At 54.0% G+C, this 18773-nt stretch overlaps 1 protein-coding gene across 2 annotated transcripts; it reads left to right on the forward strand.

Moving 5' to 3' along the window:
- The first annotated feature begins 1170 nt into the window (after positions 1–1170).
- Positions 1171–18359, forward strand: CES4A (carboxylesterase 4A). 2 transcript variants are annotated; one of them, XM_002711648.6, is made up of 14 exons: positions 1171–1402; positions 5163–5364; positions 9378–9519; positions 9601–9734; positions 10037–10190; positions 11802–11906; positions 11987–12091; positions 12233–12271; positions 13781–13921; positions 14406–14486; positions 14750–14903; positions 15505–15636; positions 15849–15921; positions 17625–18359. In XM_002711648.6, exons 1-14 carry the CDS (start codon positions 1306–1308, stop codon positions 17791–17793), a joined length of 1728 nt encoding a protein of 575 aa, XP_002711694.3. In that variant the 5' UTR covers positions 1171–1305; the 3' UTR covers positions 17794–18359. The 2 variants fall into 2 exon arrangements, with proteins under 2 accessions (XP_002711694.3, XP_089176337.1); XM_089320211.1 differs by having other exon boundaries at positions 1179–1402; positions 9378–9734.
- Positions 18360–18773: the final 414 nt, after the last annotated feature.

The raw sequence follows: 18773 nt of genomic DNA on the forward strand, positions 1-18773 counted from the left end.
TTCTGCGCCATGAACTCTCACCCACTTCCCTCCACTCAAGGCCGTGGGCATCTTCTTCATAAGCCCATGGCAGGGGTGGGGGGGCTGCCCACCATGAGGTGCTCGGCCAACCAGAGCCTGAGCCCACCCAGGGGAACACCTTACCTTATCAGGGTGGGGGGCACACCCCTGCTGGAGCAGGGCCAGGACAAGGATCTCCCATGTAGATCCTGCAGGACGGGTGGCCAAGGGTCAGCGGGGTGTGGAGCAGGCCTTCTTCAGAGAGACACAGAGCCTGGGCAGCAGTGACCGGGGGGAGATAGCACACTCCTGGGGGCCGAGAGGGGCTACCAGGATGGCAACTGTGGGAGAGGGGTCCCAAGTACAGGTTCCCTCTGAAGGCCCATGAAACTGACCATGACAGGAGAACGCGTTAGCCATCCACTGGTGTCCACAGAGCCAGCACAGAGCCAGCGGCCCGGGGTCCCAAGACCTGCCCTGCTCCTCACCCCTTGCCCTTGCCGGCTTGGCAGCCTACCAGGGCCCCTTTCCCCAAAGGTGGACGGGGGCTCCAGGCTTTGCCAGGAGACAGGGAGAGGAGCAGCCTTACTTTGGAATGCAGGTGGAGCTGTCCTCTCTCCCTCCCCGCCCCCAACCCTTGCTCCTGCGACTTTAAACAGCAAACACACCTTCCTTTGCTGGTTAACCCTTTGCCAGCTTTTCTTCCGAAGATTCCTTCTCGTCCAGGGAAGCTTCCTTGCCACCGCCAGGCTCTGGATGCCCCCTGGGCTCCCATGTCCACCCGGACTGCGGTGAACCTGCAGACTGGTCGCCCCCAGCTCTGCTCCCCCGAGCTGGGCCGTGAGCCTGTGAGGGCAGCGGCCACGTTGACATCCCAGGCCGGGCATGGAGTCCGCTGCTCCCTGATGGTCCTAGCTGAGGCATCTGGGATTTGTGAGGAAGGACAGGGAAGTGATTGTTTGAGCAAAGAGACCCTTCTAGCCCCAGAGAGGAAGCCCAGGGCCGCGTGGCCAATGGGCCAGGTGCTCTGCTCCGACCTTAGCACCTACTGTGCGCTCAGAGCCTGACTCACACTGGTTCACCTTCAGGCCATTGAGCAAACCAGACAGGGATTGCAGGCCGGCCAGTCGCTCGCAAGAACCAAGAGCAGCCAGCGTCACCTGTCACCCCAAGGCAGGGACAAGGCTGTGGGCTGGACAGAAGCTGCTCCTAATTCCTCCTGCCCCAGTACCTGGGGATTAAGGGAAGATAAAAGTGGGACTGCCTGTGTTCACGTACTGCGGCTACCACCTGACACCCACAGTGATGACAGCACTCCGGCCCGTGGCCGATGCCAGCTGGAGCGTGAGCTGGAGCCTGCGCCTGGTCCTTGCCTTCTGCCTGATGGAGCAGACAGCCCTGGGTAAGACCCTCAGCCCTGCCTGAAGGTGTCAGCCCGCAGGGGTACGGGGACCCAGGGTCAGGCCCCTGCTCAACCTCTCCTGGGGAGGGCAGGGCGTGAGCGCAGACAAGTGCTGGGCAGAGGAAGAGTGACACTTCCAGGTGCTATTCCCTCCCCCAACCCCCCCCCCCCAGCCCCGCTGGAATTTCTGCACAAGTCCACAGGGCTGGGTGGAAAGTGAGGAATGCCAGGACTGACACCACACCGGGCGGGCGGGGTAGGGGGTGGTGAGAACGTGGCGGGGGGAGTGTATCTTTCCCGCCTTCCTCCTCTCAAGCCACAATCTTGCTTCTGCCTCCCTCTCCCTCCACAGGCCTCTTGGCCACCTGCAAGTTATTCTCCTGGGTCTTTGTTTCTTTTTAAAATCAGTGTTACAGTTTTTACAAGTGCTTGTTAAGCTAGAAGATACATCCAACACGATGCACACCTGCTAGCTATACAGTTAGGTATAGCAGATATGACATCCTTTATATAATAATATGATATGCTACATGTAACCACCATCCAGATCAAAATCTGGGACATTTCCAGCTTCCCGTGTCAGTGCCTCAAAATTACCCTGGTGACCGTAAGTCACTTTTGCCTATGTGAATACATCATTTTTTAATTTGAAGGAAAGCTTGCTAAAACAACTTCTGGTATTCTGGTGCATTTTAGAAATCTTTTTATTGTACAATTAGACATAGCTGTGATGCTAGCACGTACATAATTAATACTTTGTGCTGTTTTTCACTCAGAATCTTACCAAAAGCAGTTTGTAGTTTGGGTTTCTAGCTATGTTTACCTTGCCCAGTTATAAAGGATGCTTCCAGTGTTCCTTAAGGTAAATAGAGGATGACGATTCAGAAAGGTTGTTGCTTTCTGGTTCTGTTTTCTAATTAAGAGACACAGAGGTGGCCGGCACCGTGGCTCACTAGGCTAATCCTCCGCCTGCGGCGCCAGCACACGGGGTTCTAGTCCCGGTCGGGGTGCCGGATTCTGTCCCGGTTGCCCCTCTTCCAGGCCAGCTCTCTTCTGTGGCCCGGGAGTACAGTGGAGGATGGCCCAAGTGCTTGGGCCCTGCACCCCATGGGAGACCAGGAGAAGTACCTGGCTCCTGGCTTCGGATCAGCGCTATGTGCCAGCCGCAGCGCGCCGGCCACGGCAGCCATTGGAGGGTGAACCAACGGCAAAGGAAGACCTTTCTCTCTGTCTCCCTCTCTCTTACTGTCCACTCTGCCTGTCAAAAAAAAAAGAGAGAGACACAGAGATAGCTCCCATTCACTACTTCACTCTGCAAATGCCCACAACAGGAAGCCAAGATCTGGAAACTCCATCCAGGTCTCCCACATGGGTGCCAGGAACCTAGCTGCTTGAACCATCACCACTGCCTCCCAGGGTCTGCAATAGCAGGAAGCTGGAGAAAGGAGCCCCAGCTGGATATGGAAGCCACACCCCGAGCTTCTTAATCAGTGTCTATTTTAATTGCCAGGCCAAACACCTGCTCCAAGGTTTCTGCTTTGATGTGTTTCTACTCGCACAGGGGAGGGACTCTGAAGTGGAATTATTGAGGCATATGAAATTTTCACGGTTCTTTATACATTTTGCCCAACTGTTTTCCCAAGACACTGTGTCAATTTGTCCTCCTCCAGCAGCATATGTGAATATCCTTCTCACTGCATCTTCACCGGAACTGGGTGCTCTTGTTTTTTAATTTATTAGGTAGAAGTTACAACTCCTGGTTCTAATTAGCACTTTATGACTACTAGGAAGGCTGACCCTGATTTTCTTTTACAAAAAAATTTATGGAGCCAGCATTGTGGTGTAGTAGGTTAAGTCTGCATGTGGTGCCGGCAATCCCACATGGGTGCCGGTTTGAGTCCTGGCTGCTCCACTTCCCATCCAGCTCCCTGCTGACAGCCTGGGAAAGCAGTGGAAGATGGCTCAGGTGCTTGGGCCCCTGCACCCACATGGGAGATCTGGAAGAAGCTCCTGCCTCCTGGCTTTGGCCTGGCTCCAGTGCCAGTTGTTTCAGTCATCTGGGGAGTGAAGCAGCAGGTGGAAGATTCTCTCTCTCTCTCTCTCTCTCTCTCTGTATGTGTGTGTGTGTCCTTCTCTCTCTCTCTCTAACTCTGACTTTCAAAATATCATAAATAAATCTTTTATTTATGAATAGACCATCTTTCCCTGCTTTCCCAGTCTCCTTAGCAAGGAGCTGGAGCAGCCAGGACATGAACCCTGTGCTCACATAGGATGCCAGCATTTCAGGCAGTGGCTTAACCTGCTGCACTACAGCGCTGGCCCCTGCCCTACACATTTTTTGGAAAGCTGAGGTGAGATAACATGTAGAAAGTAGCACAATGCTGGCTTACAACAAAAGACCCATGAATCATTGCTTTTGGCTCCTCCATCATGGGTAACTGCTGGACTCAGGGAAAATACAGGAAGCGTGACAGATCTCAGCCTCCTGGCTCTGTGCTGCGAGGCTGCAGGCTCTCACTGCCCCTCTCTGGGCCCCTGGGCCTCCCTGGCTCCCCCAGGTTGTAAGCAGCCCATGTGAAAAAGCTTTGCAAACCATAAAGAGCTGCACACACACAGGAAGGTTGGGGTGGCCGCTTGCCCCGATGACCTGCCTGTGTGCCCAGATGGCCACCATTACAGTTTCTCCTTTGTGCCCCGAGGTTGCTTCTGTAAGACCTGGGGAGCCCTGGGATGTGAGCCAAGGGACAGCCTTGGCAGCTGGCAGCTGGGAGTGTGGCCGTGTGCTCTATCATACCAATTCCAAATGCTCCTTCAAAATCCAGTTGCATCAAAATCTCCTGGGGAGATGTGCACTTATGATTTCCTGATGTAACCCTGAGGTTGTCCTTCAGAGAGCATGAGGCAGGACCTAGGAATCTGTATTTTTACAGCAATCTCTAGAAGATTCTGATGCACGGCCAGGATCAGTAACTTTTTGGATCAGATTTGCTTTCTGCCCCCAAAGACCGAGGCACAAAACAATTCCATTTGATAAAGGGGAGAGGGAGAGAAATTGACTAGAGCATTTCAGGAAGGAGCCATAGGCAGAGGCCAGATTCAGTTTGTCCTACTTCATATCTATTCCATGAGGGGCATGTATGCTTGTCCCATGGACATGTGAGTGTGCGTGTGTGAGCTATGTGATTGCTGCAGGTGGATATGTTGTCATCTATGTGTAACCACGCTTCTGTGGATGTGTAGGCATGCACACGGGCATGCCCTTGACTTGTGCTTCTGCATTTTTCCTTGCAGATGAGCCATGCTCATGCATACCTAAGTATGTGTGATTTGCATGTACATGTGAGTATGAATGTGAGTGTGCATGAGTCAGAATACACATGTTTGTGACTTCTGCCCAGAAATATGCCAGGTAAATGTTAGCACCAAGAAAAGAGGTATAGCTGTATTCATATCAAACAGGAATTAAAATGGGTTACACAGTTTTCGACATTAGCTGATACAAGAAGAAATAGATCCTATAGCAGACATGAACTTTTATGTACCTACTAACACAGCTTTGAAATCTTAAATCAAATAATGAAAGAAAAATTCTGGAAGAAACACAAGGAAAAGTGGGCAAATACACAGCTGTTAGGAAAAGCTTAAAGCTTTTTGCTTGTTACAACAGCAGCAGCTGGGTCTTCCCAGGGACCAACCAGGGTCCCACTCATGGATGCGAATGACTGAGCTGGAGTGACCCTTCACTCCCTTCTCTCCCCAGGTGCCTTGCACACCAAGAGGCCCCTAGTGGTCACCAAATACGGGACCCTCCAAGGAAAGCAGATGCACGTGGGGAAGACGCCCATCCACGTCTTCCTAGGAGTCCCCTTCTCCAAACCTCCTGTGGGTGCTCGCAGATTTGCTCCCCCAGAGCCCCTGGAGCCGTGGAAAGGAATCCGACACGCCACCACCTACCCCCCTTCGTAAGAACCGGGGAACGCCCGTGGGGAGTGGGGCAGACCCTGAGGGGGGTGCTTTGAATCGCTCACTGAGAACATAGCCTGTGACCGCAGGCAGGCAGTGTCCAATTATACAATGAGGAGTTTCATCCAGATGGTCTTTTAAGGCACGGATAGTGCTGTTCTGAGTTTCCCATGGGAAAACTCCAGGCGTGGGGTAAGTGGTCATGAACTGTGCCCAGGACCTACTGGGGAGTTAAATTTCCTAACCCTGGCTGAGGAGCGAGGATCTCTCATACCCCTACGGCCGAGCCTGACCTGAGCTTGCCTTTCCCCTGGAGTTTAAGCACAAGCACTACCATCCTTTCCCTGCAGAGGGCGTGCCAAGATGGAAAATGGACAAGTCCTAGTTCAGTTTTTATTTTTTTTTTAAGATTTGTTTATTTTATTTGAAGGAGTTACAGAAAAGGAGAGGCAGAATCAGAGAGAGAGAGAGAGAGAGAGAGAGAGAGATCTTCCATCTGCTGGTTCATTCCCCAAATGGCCACAACAGGCAAAGCCACGAGCCAGAAGTTTCATCTGGGTCTCCCACAAGGGTGCAAGGGCCCATGTACCCCGACCATCTTTTTTTTTTTTTTTTTTTTTTTTTTTTGACAGGCAGAGTGGACAGTAAGAGAGAGAAACAGAGAGAAAGGTCTTCCTTTTTTCCGTTGGTTCACTCCCCAGTGGCCGCTGCGGCCGGCACACCACGCTGATCTGAAGCCAGGAGCCAGGTGCTTCTCCTGGTCTGCCATGCGGGTGCAGGGCCCAAGGGCTTGGGCCATCCTCCACTGCACTCCCGGGCCACAGCAGAGGGCTGGCCTGGAAGAGGGGCAACCGGGACAGAATCCGGCACCCCGACCGGGACTAGAACCCGGGTTGCCGGCGCCGCAGGCGGAGGATTAGCCTATTGAGCCACGGCACTGGCCCCAACCATCTTCTACTGCTTTCCCAGGTGCATTAGCAGGGAGCTCGGTCAGAAGTGGAGCAGCCAGGACTCGAACTGCTCCCCAACTGGAATGCCAGTGCTACACCACAGCGCCAGCCCCCTCTATTTCAGTTTTAATGTCCCAGAGTCATGCCACCATTTCCAGCTGTGCTCAGGCCCTCAGTCACACAGCATATTGGGACAATTATTGTCCTTGGAAGTATGTAACTTGCCACTGTATCCAGAACAAGTGTATTAAAGCTATTTCAGATCATTGAGTGATCTGTCCAGAACGTTCTGCGGCAGTCACCAGCAATGCTCAGCATCGGTTGGTCAAAGCACAAGTTTTAGAAAAATATCTACTGTGAGAACCTGCGCATCACAATATATTTAAAAAAAAAACAACAGCTATCAGTCTCGGTGCCTAGTTGTTAAGCATGGGCTTACGCTGCTAGAACAGCTGGAACACCATGGTGTTCACTGCCCAAACACTGGCTGTCACTGAGCGACTTCAGGCATGCTGAACATTCTGTGACTATTATCGGGAACTCGAAGGATCTGGTGACAGGCCTGGCATGACCATCGTTGGAAGCCTGAGCATCAGGGGATTAGACATTAGGGTGTCCATTGCACAGAAGCTGAGTGCTGCTTGTTGAGTACTGGCCACAAACTATGAGAACAATGACGGTTTGAACACAGAGCAGCAGGTGGAGGATTCTGAGTTGCTGGGAATGGCCCAGGGGTAGGTGGTTAAGGAGAGGCAGGGAGAAAGGAGGATGCTCCAGAGGCGGTGGCTTCTATCAGAGTAACACAGTAGAGGTGTTGGGAAGAAGTCGGGTTCCAGGTTTATTTTGAAAATAAAATGGAGATGATTTGCTGGAGACTTGGATGTAATTCCCCACAAGGGAAGAGTCCGATACTGAAGAGTCTGGAGCCGGAGCAACCAAGGGAATGGAGTACTGTTTACCAAAATGGGGGAAACTGTAGCAAGAGTGGGTTTGAGAAAAACAAAAGCTCATTTTGGAACATGCCAAGTCTGACACGCTGAGTGACGTCTGCGTGGAGAAGGGAGCTGGTGGTCAGACAAAAGGGGCTGGACATAAACTGGGCATCAGCGTGTCAATGACAACAGCATGTCAGTGGTGTCAAGCCCTGGACCTGGGTACAAAAAATCTGTGTAGAACAGTCAGGCCGGCACTGCGGCTCACTAGGCTAATCCTCCGCCTAGCGGCGCCGGCACACCGGGTTCGGGGTGCCGGATTCTGTCCCGGTTGCCCCTCTTCCAGGCCAGCTCTCTGCTGTGGCCAGGGAGTGCAGTGGAGGATGGCCCAAGTGCTTGGGCCCTGCACCCCATGGGAGACCAGCAGAAGCACCTGGCTCCTGCCATCGGATCAGCGTGGTGCGCTGGCTGCAGCACACCGGCTGCGGCAGCCATTGGAGGGTGAACCAACGGCAAAGGAAGACCTTTCTCTCTGTCTCTCTCTCTCACTGTCCACTCTGCCTGTCAAAAAAAAAAAAAAAAAAGTCAGAAGAGCTGAGGATCAAGGATCCAGGACTGGGCTCTCTCATGCTTATAGCTGAGCCAGAAGGAGGAACTACTGATGAGATGGCAGGAAAATCAAGAGAGACAGGCGTCACGGAAGCCAGAGAGGCAACACTACTCAACGAGAGCAGCTTGGTGAGCCCAGCGGAAGGGCTGCCGGGGCAAGTAAAGCAACAACAGAGATTTAGCAAGATGGCGGTCACAGGTGACCAGGACAGGAGTGGCTCTGGTGGTGGGATGGGGACAGAGGCCTCAGGCTCTCCATAACCCCAGTTCCTGGCTGGCAGAGCCCTGGCTCTCCATGTTGGATGTGGTTTATCAGGTAGCACCCTACACCAGCCTTAGCTGAAAGTGACCCGCAGAGAGAGGTGAGCCGCCTGCTGGTGACCTTAGAGAGCAGGGCTGGGGTAGAGGGGAGGACAGGAGAGTTGCTCAGGGGGTGGGGTGGGGGGAGAGGGGTGGATAGGGCGCGTTGAAATGGTGTTGGGAAGGCCTGATCAAGATGGGGTGCATGTGATGCTGGGGTACAGGCTGGGACAAGAGGGGCAGGAAGCAGAGGAACAGGTAGGCAAGGTTTCCTGCACACAGCCAAAAGGGTCCAGCCCCAACCCAAAGGAGCTGGGCCAGCAGGGAGAAAAGGTGAGATGTCCAGACAGCCCATGTTCCATTAGTTCCTCAAATGGGCACACAGGACAAGGGACTGGGCTGTGAGCCAGGACTCAGCAAGTCCACCCTCAGAGACAAAAACAACCAACTGAAGTAACTCCAACCAGTATACAGTCTGCCGCCATAGCACTTGGTGGGGCCCAGAGGGGAACGTGTCCAGCAGAGGGCACTCCCTGGGCTGGGTCTTAAATACTCCTATGAGCAGGAGTTTGCTGGACAGAGCAGGTTTTTGGCAGAAAGGCGATAGGCACAGGAGTCTTGGAGGTGGGAGGTCAGGCACCATATATTTCTTCAGCAAAGGGTGCTGGGGAGGAAATGACTGGAGGGAGAGGAGGCCCTGAGTCAGTCTGAGTGACCCCCGGCTGGTTTTGAGAAGGGGAGTGACATGGCTGCATTTGTGTTTTGTATCAATCCCTGGAGAAGGAGTATGAAGAGGCTGGGTGAGGTCCAGGACTGAGACAGTGGTGGCCTAGCAGGGCAGCAGTTATGGGAATGGAGTGGGGTGTTCCCGAGCTGTTCCGGGGGCAGAAGGGAGAATAAGGGGAGGGAGGGGCATGAAAGCCTGGGGTGTGCCCAAATTCTCCTTGAGGGCACGGCCAGGGTCTCCAGCAGAAGCAAGGACTCTCTCCCCAGGCAGGCCCCTGGGGCAAGGCAGAGGGAGGCCAACGGGCTCCCAATCCTGGACACTCAAGCTAGGGAAAGCCTCCCGCAGCGGGGACACACACACGCCGCCCAGAGGCTGCCGCGCCGGGATTTGTGTTCGGTTCTATCGCCTCATTGGGGACCCTGGGTGGAAGCCATCGGGACGACCCCGCTGCCTCCACTGACCCGGGCCCAGACTCACTGACACGGTGCCCGCAGGTGCCTGCAGGAGTCCTGGGGCCAGATAACCTCCATGTACTTCAGCACGAGGAAGCAATACAAGTGGCTGCGCTTCAGCGAGGACTGTCTGTACCTGAACGTGTACGCGCCCGTGCGCGCGCCTGGGGACCCCGCGCTGCCGGTGAGTTCTCGGCCCTCTGTGCCCCGCCTCCTCACTCTGCCACCCCAGCGCCCCGCTCAGGTCCCGGCTTTCCTCGCCCAGGTGATGGTTTGGTTCCCGGGAGGCGCCTTCCTCGTGGGCTCCGCTACCACGTACGAGGGCTCAGAGCTGGCCGCCCGCGAGAAGGTGGTGCTGGTGCTCCTGCAGTACAGGCTCGGCATCCTGGGCTTCCTGAGGTGGGCGGGGCCTGCCCGGGGGCGGGACTCCTCTGGGAGGAGGAGGCGGGGATTGGGTGTAAGGAGAGAGGCGTGGTATGGGGTGGGCCCACGTGGAGAACGTGGCCCGGACGGGCTTGATTGACACTCTTGATGGAAAGGGCGTGGCTCGATACAGTCAACAGTCAACTCGGACCTGACTCTGAGGGAGTATGGTGCCCAGACTGGGTCTACCAGCGGCATGGGAGGGCTGGGCGGGGTGGGAACCTCCTCACCTCGACTGCCGAGGGCCATGACCCTAACCTTGACTATTGCCTGCCCAGCACGGGTGACAGCCAGGCCCGCGGAAACTGGGCCCTGCTGGACCAGCTGGCGGCTCTGCTCTGGGTGCAGGAGAACATTGAAGCATTTGGTGGGGACCGGAACCGTGTGACCCTGTTTGGCCAGTCGGCGGGGGCCATCTCCATCTCAGGACTGGTGAGCTCAACGCCCCCACCGACCTGCACAGACGCAGGCTGCGTTTTTGCATAAGAGTGTCTTCCGCTGCCCTGACTCGCGTGCAGGTTTGTGCGTACGAGGACTCGCCAGTCCGCAGATCTGCCTTCGCCCTCACAGTCGAGGCTGTCTGCTCCAATCAGGGGTAGCCTGATGACTGAACTGAGCCCCGCCCCCAGAGCAAGATCTCCCCTGCCGAACCCCATCATCCATCCTCTGGGCAAGACTGGGGCCACAGGCCAGACCTGAGTCAGGAGCCTGGGTGGAAATTCATCTTTGACCCTGACTCTCGGGGGACTACTGGCCCGCAGTGTGCCTGGAATGTAGATATAAAGGTACCTGTGAGGGACACATGGCTGGGAAGTGAGCAGGGACCACATCACGTGGGGCCTTGTGGGCCACAGTGGTGACTATACTCTAACACCTGTGTGCAGGCACTCTCGAAGCACCTTACACGTCTTCACTCATTTAATTCTCAACAGTCCATAAAGAACAGCAAAGGTGTTGTCCCGTTTCCCGGATGAAGAAGCTGAGGCCCAGATAAATTAAGCAATTTTATCCAAAGTGCACTGGAGAGCAGGGAAAGATTTTAAGCAGAGGAGTTATACAATCAGTTGTGCATTTAGAGAGAGAGGTCAGTGAGTCGGAAAGATGAAAGAGCAGAGACTTGGAGAGAGACTACTCAGCAATAATGTCTATAGCTGTGGAGGCAAAGGGGGTTGGTTCTCAAAGAGAAGCAGGAAGGGTGGAGAGGATGGAGAAGATGGCTCTGTGCAATGCAGGAGCCCAGATAGACAGGACCGGAGCAGCTGGGGTGTGGGGACGAACAGAGAAGACAGGGGAGGCCCTGGGGCTGAGTGGATAACATGGAGTAAGATATCAGTACCTAGATGGGCATTGGCCAGATGGAGCAGGTGTGCTACCTGAAGTCCAAGGTATGCAAAGGAGAAGATGGGGGCCCCAGGACTTGGGCAATGGAGAGAGGCTAAGAGGTGTCACACAGGTCACTGGGGCTGTGGGCATGGTGGGGCCCCTCCCACCCAGTCATCCATTTCTTTTAAGACTTAAAAAGATTCTTTATAATTTTAAAATTGATCTGAAAGGCAGAGAGACAGACACAGAGATGGATATAGAGATTTCATTTGCTAGTTCACTCCCCAAATTCCCACTACAGCTGGGGGTTGGCCAGGCCAAGCCAGGAGTCAGGAACTCAATCTGGATCTCCCACATGGGAGGAAGGGGTCCAAGTACCCTATAGGAAGCTGGAATTGGGATCAGAGACAGGACTCAAACTCAGGCACTCTGATATGGGATGCAGGCATCCTACCACCCCCATTTCTAATATGTAACAGAGGAAACCCCCTGCCTACAAATGCCACAATCCCAGAATTCCAGAATCCCTGGGACCCATGCACAGACCAGAGGCAGGAGAGCACTGGAGGCAGGTTCACGATCCCACTCTAGGGCTCCCGACTCCCTCCCAGCTGCCTGCCCCCCCCCAAGGCTCCCTCAGACTGTCCAGCAATGGCCAGAAAGGCACCCAAGGGGCCTGACTTGCGTATCTTGAGGGTGCTCCACTCTCCACCCCTACAGATGCTGTCACCCCTAGCCCAGGGTCTCTTCCATCGGGCCATTTCTCAAAGTGGCACTGCCCTAATGAAAATCTTCATCACTCAGGAGCCACTGAAGGTGGCCAAGGTAGGTGTGTCTCCTCCTTCAGGGCTCAACAAGGGGATGCAGAACGGGGACACCCCAGAGCCCCCTTCTTCTCTCTGCAGAAGGTTGCCCACCTGGCTGGCTGCAGCCACAACAGCTCCCGGATCATGGTAGACTGCCTGAGGGCTCTGTCAGGGGCCCAAGTGATGCGTGTGTCCAGGAAGATGGTAGGTGGAGCATCCCAGCTGCTTGTGGGACACTCTCCTATCCTGGTGCCCAGCCACCCCCAGGCACTTCCCCAGAGGCCCTGTGGCAGGAACACACTGGGGAGACTTCCTGTAACTCTGATCCTTTCCATTCCCCTGCAGAGATTCTTCCATGTGAACGTCCGGAGAGATCCTTGGGAGGTGAGCAGGCTGCATTCTGTAACTGCAGTATTTGTTGAATGCCTACTGTGTGCCTGCACTCAGGGTGTGCAGGGGAATGTTCAGCCCAATAGCACTTTCCTAATGGAACTATTGTTCCAGTGGGGAGAAACCATAATCCCTAAAAGTAAATGGTATGTGAATAGCAACAGATGGGAAGGGTAAGGGGGTCAGGCCTGTTGGAAGGGGTAGCATTTTTAAAAATTTTTTTAAAGATTTATTTATTTATTTGAGAGGTGCAGTTACAGACAGAGAGATGGAGAGACAGGGAAAGGTCTTCCATCTGCTGGTTCACTCCTGAGATGGCTGCAATGGCCAGAGCTGAGCTGATCCAAAGCTGAGAACCAGGAGCTTCTTCCAGGTCTCCGATACAGTGCAGGGGCCCAAGCACTTAGGCCATCTTCTACCGCTTTCTCAGGCCATAGGCAGAGAGCTAGATCAGAAGAGGAACAGCTGGGACACAAACCAGTGTCCATACGGGATGTCGGCACTGCAGGCAGAGGCTTAGCCTACTACACCACAGCACCGGCCCCATTAAATTTTATTCATTTATTTGAGAGGCAGAGAGACAGCGCTTCCATCCTCTGGGCCACTCCCTAAAAGCCCTCAAAGGCTGGGGCTGGGCCAGGCCAAAGCTGGGAGCTGGAGTTTTAATCCAGGTCTCCAGCGTGGGTGGCAGAAATCCCTCCATCAAGGACATCACTGCTGCCTCCGAGGGCCTGCAGCAGCAGGAAGCTGGAGCCAGAAGCCAAAGCTGGACACCAAAGCCAGGCACTCTGATATGGGACAGCCGACACCTTAACTGCTAGGCTCAATGCCTGCTTCGGGAGAAGTGAAATTTTATTTTATTTTTCAAATAAAGATTTATTTATTTATTTCAAAGAATATGTTACAGAGAGAGGGGGATGGGGAGAGAATGGGAGAGCAAGAGATATTCCCTCCACCGGTTCATTCCCCAAATGACCACAATAGCTGGGACTGGGCCAGGCCGAAGCCAGGAGCCAAGAACTCCATCCAGATCTCCCACATGGGCAGCAAGGGCCCAAGGACTTGGACCATCTTCTGCTGCTTTCCCAGGTGCATTAGCAGGGAGCTGGATCAGAAGTGCAGCAGCCAGGACTTGACCCGGAGCCCATATGGGATGCAGGCTTCACAGGTGGAGGCTTAGCCCACTGCGCCACAGTGCCAGCCCTGGAGTTTTCAATAGAATGGGTAGGGCAGTCCTCAGTAAAGTAACATCTAGCAAAGATTTTCAAAGGTGAGGGGGTGAGCTATGTGGGGCAGGCATCCCAGGTGCCAGTAACCTGGTCCTGTCTGTTCTGATCCCACCCACATCCACTCTCCCAAAGTCAGCATGGCCAGCCCCAGCTTTTTCCAAAGAGCCTGGGCAGAGCACCTCTGATGAGGACCTGCTGAGCTGGGCACGTAGGGACACGGGGACCCTGGGAGGGTATGTGTGAGGACTGACAGGAAATGCCCCTTGCCTTGCAGACGACATGGCTCATGGGTGCTGTGGTGGACGGCGTGGTATTTCCAGATGACCCTGTGGTGCTCTGGACCCGGGGGCAGGTTCTACCTGTCCCCTACCTTCTAGGTGTCAACAACCAGGAGTTCAGTTGGCTCTTGCCCTTTGTAAGTGAATATAGGGGTGCTAACCGCAGTGGGGGCAGCAGAAGATGTCTCTGGGTCAGGTCCCTGTATCCCTCCAGAGGTGCCACAGTGCTGGGGAGTCTCCTGTAGTCACTGGCCGGGAAGAATGCAGGAGAGGCGGGGAGAAGAGCGACTGGTCTCTTGGAGGTCTGGGAGCTCCAGTTCCTCAGGTCATAGTGTAGAAGGGTTGTCATGTCCATTCTCAAGCCTCCGGGCAAATCCTGGGGCCCTGCCTTGCTCCTGGGTCAGGGTAGGTGGTCCAGCCCCATTTCAGCTCTGGTACAGGAGTTAGTAATGGACAGGAGGCAGGAGGCAAGAGAGGGCCATGGTCTCTTCCGGGACTGTGAGCTCTGTCTGACAACCCACTGCCGCGATGGGCAAGGCCCTTGCAGCCGGTGTGGTTCTGCTCAGAATCCCTCCCGCTGCTGAGGTCTGACCAACCCCCCGGTCCTTGTCTTATGGGCAGATCACGAAGTTCCCACTCAACGTGAACCTAATGAGAAAGAAAATCCTCACCAGGCTGCTGTGGAGTATAAGCACCCTGTTGGTGAGAGGTCCTGCAGGAGGCAGGGTGGACCCCTCTTCTTCCTTAGGGCTCCCACCCAGGGAAATGTTCTTTCTTGTGGGGTTCCAGGGGGGTTGGCATGGGATACACAAGGTCTCCAGACCGCTCTGGGGTCATGGGAGGCAGTTCTCATGCAGCAAAAACAAGGGGTAAGACCTGCCAGGAAGCTCCCCTTTCCCAAAACTCCTAGGGGGCCGAGTCTGAGTCCACCGCAGGCCTCAGGGTAAGTGTGGCCTCCCTCCCAGAATGTCACTAAGGAGCAGATACCACTCGTGATGGAGGAGTACCTGAGCAGCAGCGACAAGCATAATTGGAAGACGTACCGGAACCACATGATAGACTTAGCTGGAGATGCCACCTTCGTCTACTCCACACTGCAGGCTGCTCGCTACCACCGGGGTAGGTGGGGGACCCAGGAGTGGCCACACAGGCTTGTCCCCCTCCACTGCTCATCTACCACTCTGTACTTCTGGCTGGAGCAGGATCCCGGGGTGCCACAGAGGAGGTAGCCAGCTCTGCCCTAGGGACGGGAGCAGGGCCTCAGCTTACCAGGGAGAGAGCCTAGGATGGTGAGGGTGGCTTCCTGGCTGAGAGGATAGACTTAGGGGAACCTTGAAAGTCCTGACTGGGGCTTGGAGAACCTGTGGGTGAGAGATCAAAAGTGATGCTGGAGAGGAAAAACACCAAAGATCCTTAAATGCCAGGCCAAGAAAGGAAGCTTCCAGAAGGAGAAGAAGGCTTCTGTGATCCTTGCCACCATCACATAAAACAGGTCTCAGCTTTGCAGGCTGCAGATGAGGAATCGCAACTCAGAGGGGCTGGACAAGTTGTCCAAGGTCACGTAGCAAATGAGTAGTAAGACAGGTGTCAAGTCTGTTCCCTTGATTCTGAGGTCAGAGCTCTTTCCCCTGTTAGGAGAAGGTGGGGAGGAGGCATGGGATGGAGGGGAAGCCCAGGCTGGGGCTTTTCCTGCCGCCTTCCTCAGCTACTCTGTTCATAGATGCTGGCCTCCCTGTCTACTTGTATGAGTTTGAGCACCATGCTTCCTCTGGCATAATTATCAAACCTCGCACTGATGGGGCAGACCACGGGGATGAGATCCGCTTCGTCTTCGGAACTCCTTTCTTCAAAGGTGCTAAAGTCCAACCCGACGTCCCCAGCCTCCCCACCTATATATGCAGACCTGCCCCTCCAGCAGTGGGCCACAGGGGCCCTGCCGGTCCTTAATAGGGAATGCTTTCCCACATGGAAGTATGCTGCCATGAGGCAGAAGCAAAAAGATGCAGGTTCAGCATCCCCTGCTCCCAACTTTGTCCTAAATGCCACATTCTGTTCTGCTCCCAGGGCCATCCACAGGTGCAGAGAAGGCCCTCAGCTTCCGGATGATGAGATACTGGGCCAACTTTGCCCGCACAGGGTGAGTCTGGCTCCCTGACACATCTGGGCAGGGCTAGACCCAATGGCCAGCTGCTTCAGATGTTTGCCCTTACACGTCCCACTGGAGTGCTTCTTCTCCCTCACTTTTCTCCATCAATCATGAGATCCTCAGCCTTACTAGAATATGTCCCTTCCTGTGCCATGACTCACGCTCCCCACTCACACATCCTACAGTCACAGGCACCAGCTCTTTTGCCCAGCCCAGTACTGGGGGTTGGGACCTGAGGATGTCATGGACATGAGCCCCATTCTCCAGTAGCTCACCGCAGGAAAACATAAAATTCCAATCAGGCACAATGAGTGCCGCACCAGGGGAGCACAAGGCACTTAGAGAGCAGAGAGGAGGTGTCTGGTTCAGCCTGAGTAGACAGAGTAGGCGTCAAGAGGAGGTGACATCGGAAATGAGCTTTGGCTAGCATTGTGACTGCTTTCCTATCTCCACATCCTCTCCTTTCCATCCATTCCCCTTGTGTCCTAAAGACTTAAGGACTCTTTCTGATATAGCATCTGACCAAGTCATTCACCTGCTTAAAACTCTATGCCTTCTGCCCCCAGGATAAAGTCCCAGACCCTTAGCCTGGCAGCAAAGTCCCTTTGAAATCTTTCCTTGTCATCTCCTTCCCACATCTGTCCCTTCACACACATTCTGTTTTTACCTAACTCCATCCTTGTTCTTTATCCTAGTTTGTTTTCTGTTGCTATTTTAAAAAATACATGAGGCTGTATACTTCATAAAGAAAAGAGGTTTATTTAGCTCACAATTCTGGAGATTCAAGAGCATGGCACTGGCATCTGCTCAATGTTGCTGAGCCTGGAGGGAGCCTCATGGTGGGAACACATATGCAAGGGGGAGATGACATAGCTGGACAGGAAGCAAGCAAGATTCCAGGGCCAGGCTGGCTCTTCGTATAACAATCCATTCTCTCTCTCTTTTCTTTTAAAGAGATGAATTTATTTATTTGAAAGGTACATTTCCAGAGATAGAGGGAGAAACAGGGAGATCTTCCATCTGCTGGTTCAATCCCCAAATGGCTGCAATGGCCGGGGTTAGGCCAGGCCAAAGCCAGGAGACTCGAATTCCATCTGAGTCTCCCAAGTGGGCAGCAGGGGTCCAAGTACTTGGGCCTTCCTCCACTGCTTTCCCAGGCACTTTTGCAGGGAGCAGGATGGGAAATGGCACAGCCAGCACACAAACTGGTGCTCATATGGGATGCTGGTGTCCCAGGGGGTAGCCTGTACCACAACACTGGCTCCAACAAGCCATTCTTGTAGGAACTAGCCTGGTCCTGTGAGAACTGCATTAATCTTTCCAGCGAGTGGTACCCCATGACCTAATTACCTCCCACAAAGCCCCACATCTAAAAGGTTCTACCACCTCCCAGCATTGCCACACTGGGGACCAAGTTTTTAGCACATCAGCCTTTGGGGGGACAAACTCAAACCACATCTAAATCGTAGCAGGCTTCCTCTGAAAGCCCTGGTCTGTGAATCTTGCACACACAGTTAGCTCTGCATGGAAGGCCTGCCCCACCACTCACGTTCCTGCTTCCTTACAGACCTAAGTACCATCTCTGAAAAGCTTTCTCAGACCCCAGCTCCTAAGGGGAAAGAAAATGAAGGAAGAGTGAGAGAAGGCGTCAAAATGAAGAAGACTAATTCTCACTCCTTTCTCCTCCTGGACAGAAATCCCAATGATGGGAAGCTGCCCTACTGGCCACGCTTCGACAAGGATGAGAAGTACCTGCGGCTGGATCTTACCACGCGTGTAGGGGTGAAGATCAGGGAGAAGAAGATGGCCTTTTGGAGTAGGCTGCACCAACCTCAAAGAACTGAGAAGCAGAGGCTGTTCTGAGAGTGGCTACATAGGAGGGAGCTTGTCCCGCATGGCTTTGGGAAGACTGGTCATGAACACATCAGGGGTCAAGAGTCCTGTATGTGCCCATCTAGGGCCTGCCAGAGCTCCCTACTGCCCTCAGGTCAGAGCTGCAGCCTTAGCCTGTCCCACCCCCTCCAGCCTGACATCCCATGATGCCCCCTACCTCACTGTCTATATCAGGCTAGGCCAGGCCCAGCTCCCCAGCCTCAGGAAGACTCCCCTTCTCTCTTGTCCAAATCCTCCTACCCTGCAAGATCTACTTGCACCCCTTCTTACTGGAAAGTCCCTCCAGATGGCCACTGTCCATCATTGCACCCAGCTTGTCATTTACTGTCCGTCCTGCTCAACCTTGTGCTTATTCACATTGGCCTTGAGGCCCTGGGCAGGGTTTGTTTTGTTTTGTTTTGGTGATTGTAAGCAAAGTTTTCATAACTTGGGCTCTTCTTCCCTGCCTACACTCATCCCTGCCCCACCCCCCCATGACCAAAGTCCTCCCAAAGCCTGCACACAGGGATGTCTTCAATAAAGACATGTTGACTTGAGCTTGATTTCTCCGTCTGTAAAAGGTTTGGGTGGAGAGGTTAGTGTCTCCGTTTGAGCCCTTGGAGGAGGGGTGGCTTGTTGGGTGCTCCCTGCTGGAGCTGTGCCAGTATGCTCCACTCTGTCAAAGGGTACTGCAGCAAAGATACCTGGGCTGCAAAACACTTGGCTTTTTTTTTTTTTTTTCCTTGTGTCAAGAATGCTGCCATGCCCTGTGCTCTGTTATCCATCAGCTTAGGTCTCAGTGCTGCCTCCATTTTTTTTCATTGTGTCAAGAACACAGCCAGTTCATCAAGACAGCCCTGCCCCGTGCTGTTATCCATCAGCTTAGGCCTCAGTGCTGCCTCCAGACTCCTCACTCTCTGTCCTCTCTCCTGCAATTCAACCTGCATTTCCTGGCCTGTCCCAGTCTCCCG

The sequence above is a fragment of the Oryctolagus cuniculus genome, chromosome 18 (genome assembly GCF_051225735.1).
Source record: "Oryctolagus cuniculus isolate XC-2025 breed Fujian yellow rabbit chromosome 18, ASM5122573v1, whole genome shotgun sequence".
In the NCBI taxonomy this organism is placed as follows: domain Eukaryota; kingdom Metazoa; phylum Chordata; class Mammalia; order Lagomorpha; family Leporidae; genus Oryctolagus; species Oryctolagus cuniculus.

Excerpts from the sequence above, each read along its gene's own strand:
- CES4A (XM_089320211.1), top strand. The coding sequence starts at position 1,306 with ATGACAGCACTCCGGCCCGTGGCCGATGCCAGCTGGAGCGTGAGCTGG. Across the intron at positions 5,365-9,377 it reads GCCACCACCTACCCCCCTTC|GTGCCTGCAGGAGTCCTGGG; the intron begins GTAAGAACCGGG and ends CGGTGCCCGCAG. Across the intron at positions 10,191-11,801 it reads CCATCTCCATCTCAGGACTG|ATGCTGTCACCCCTAGCCCA; the intron begins GTGAGCTCAACG and ends CCACCCCTACAG.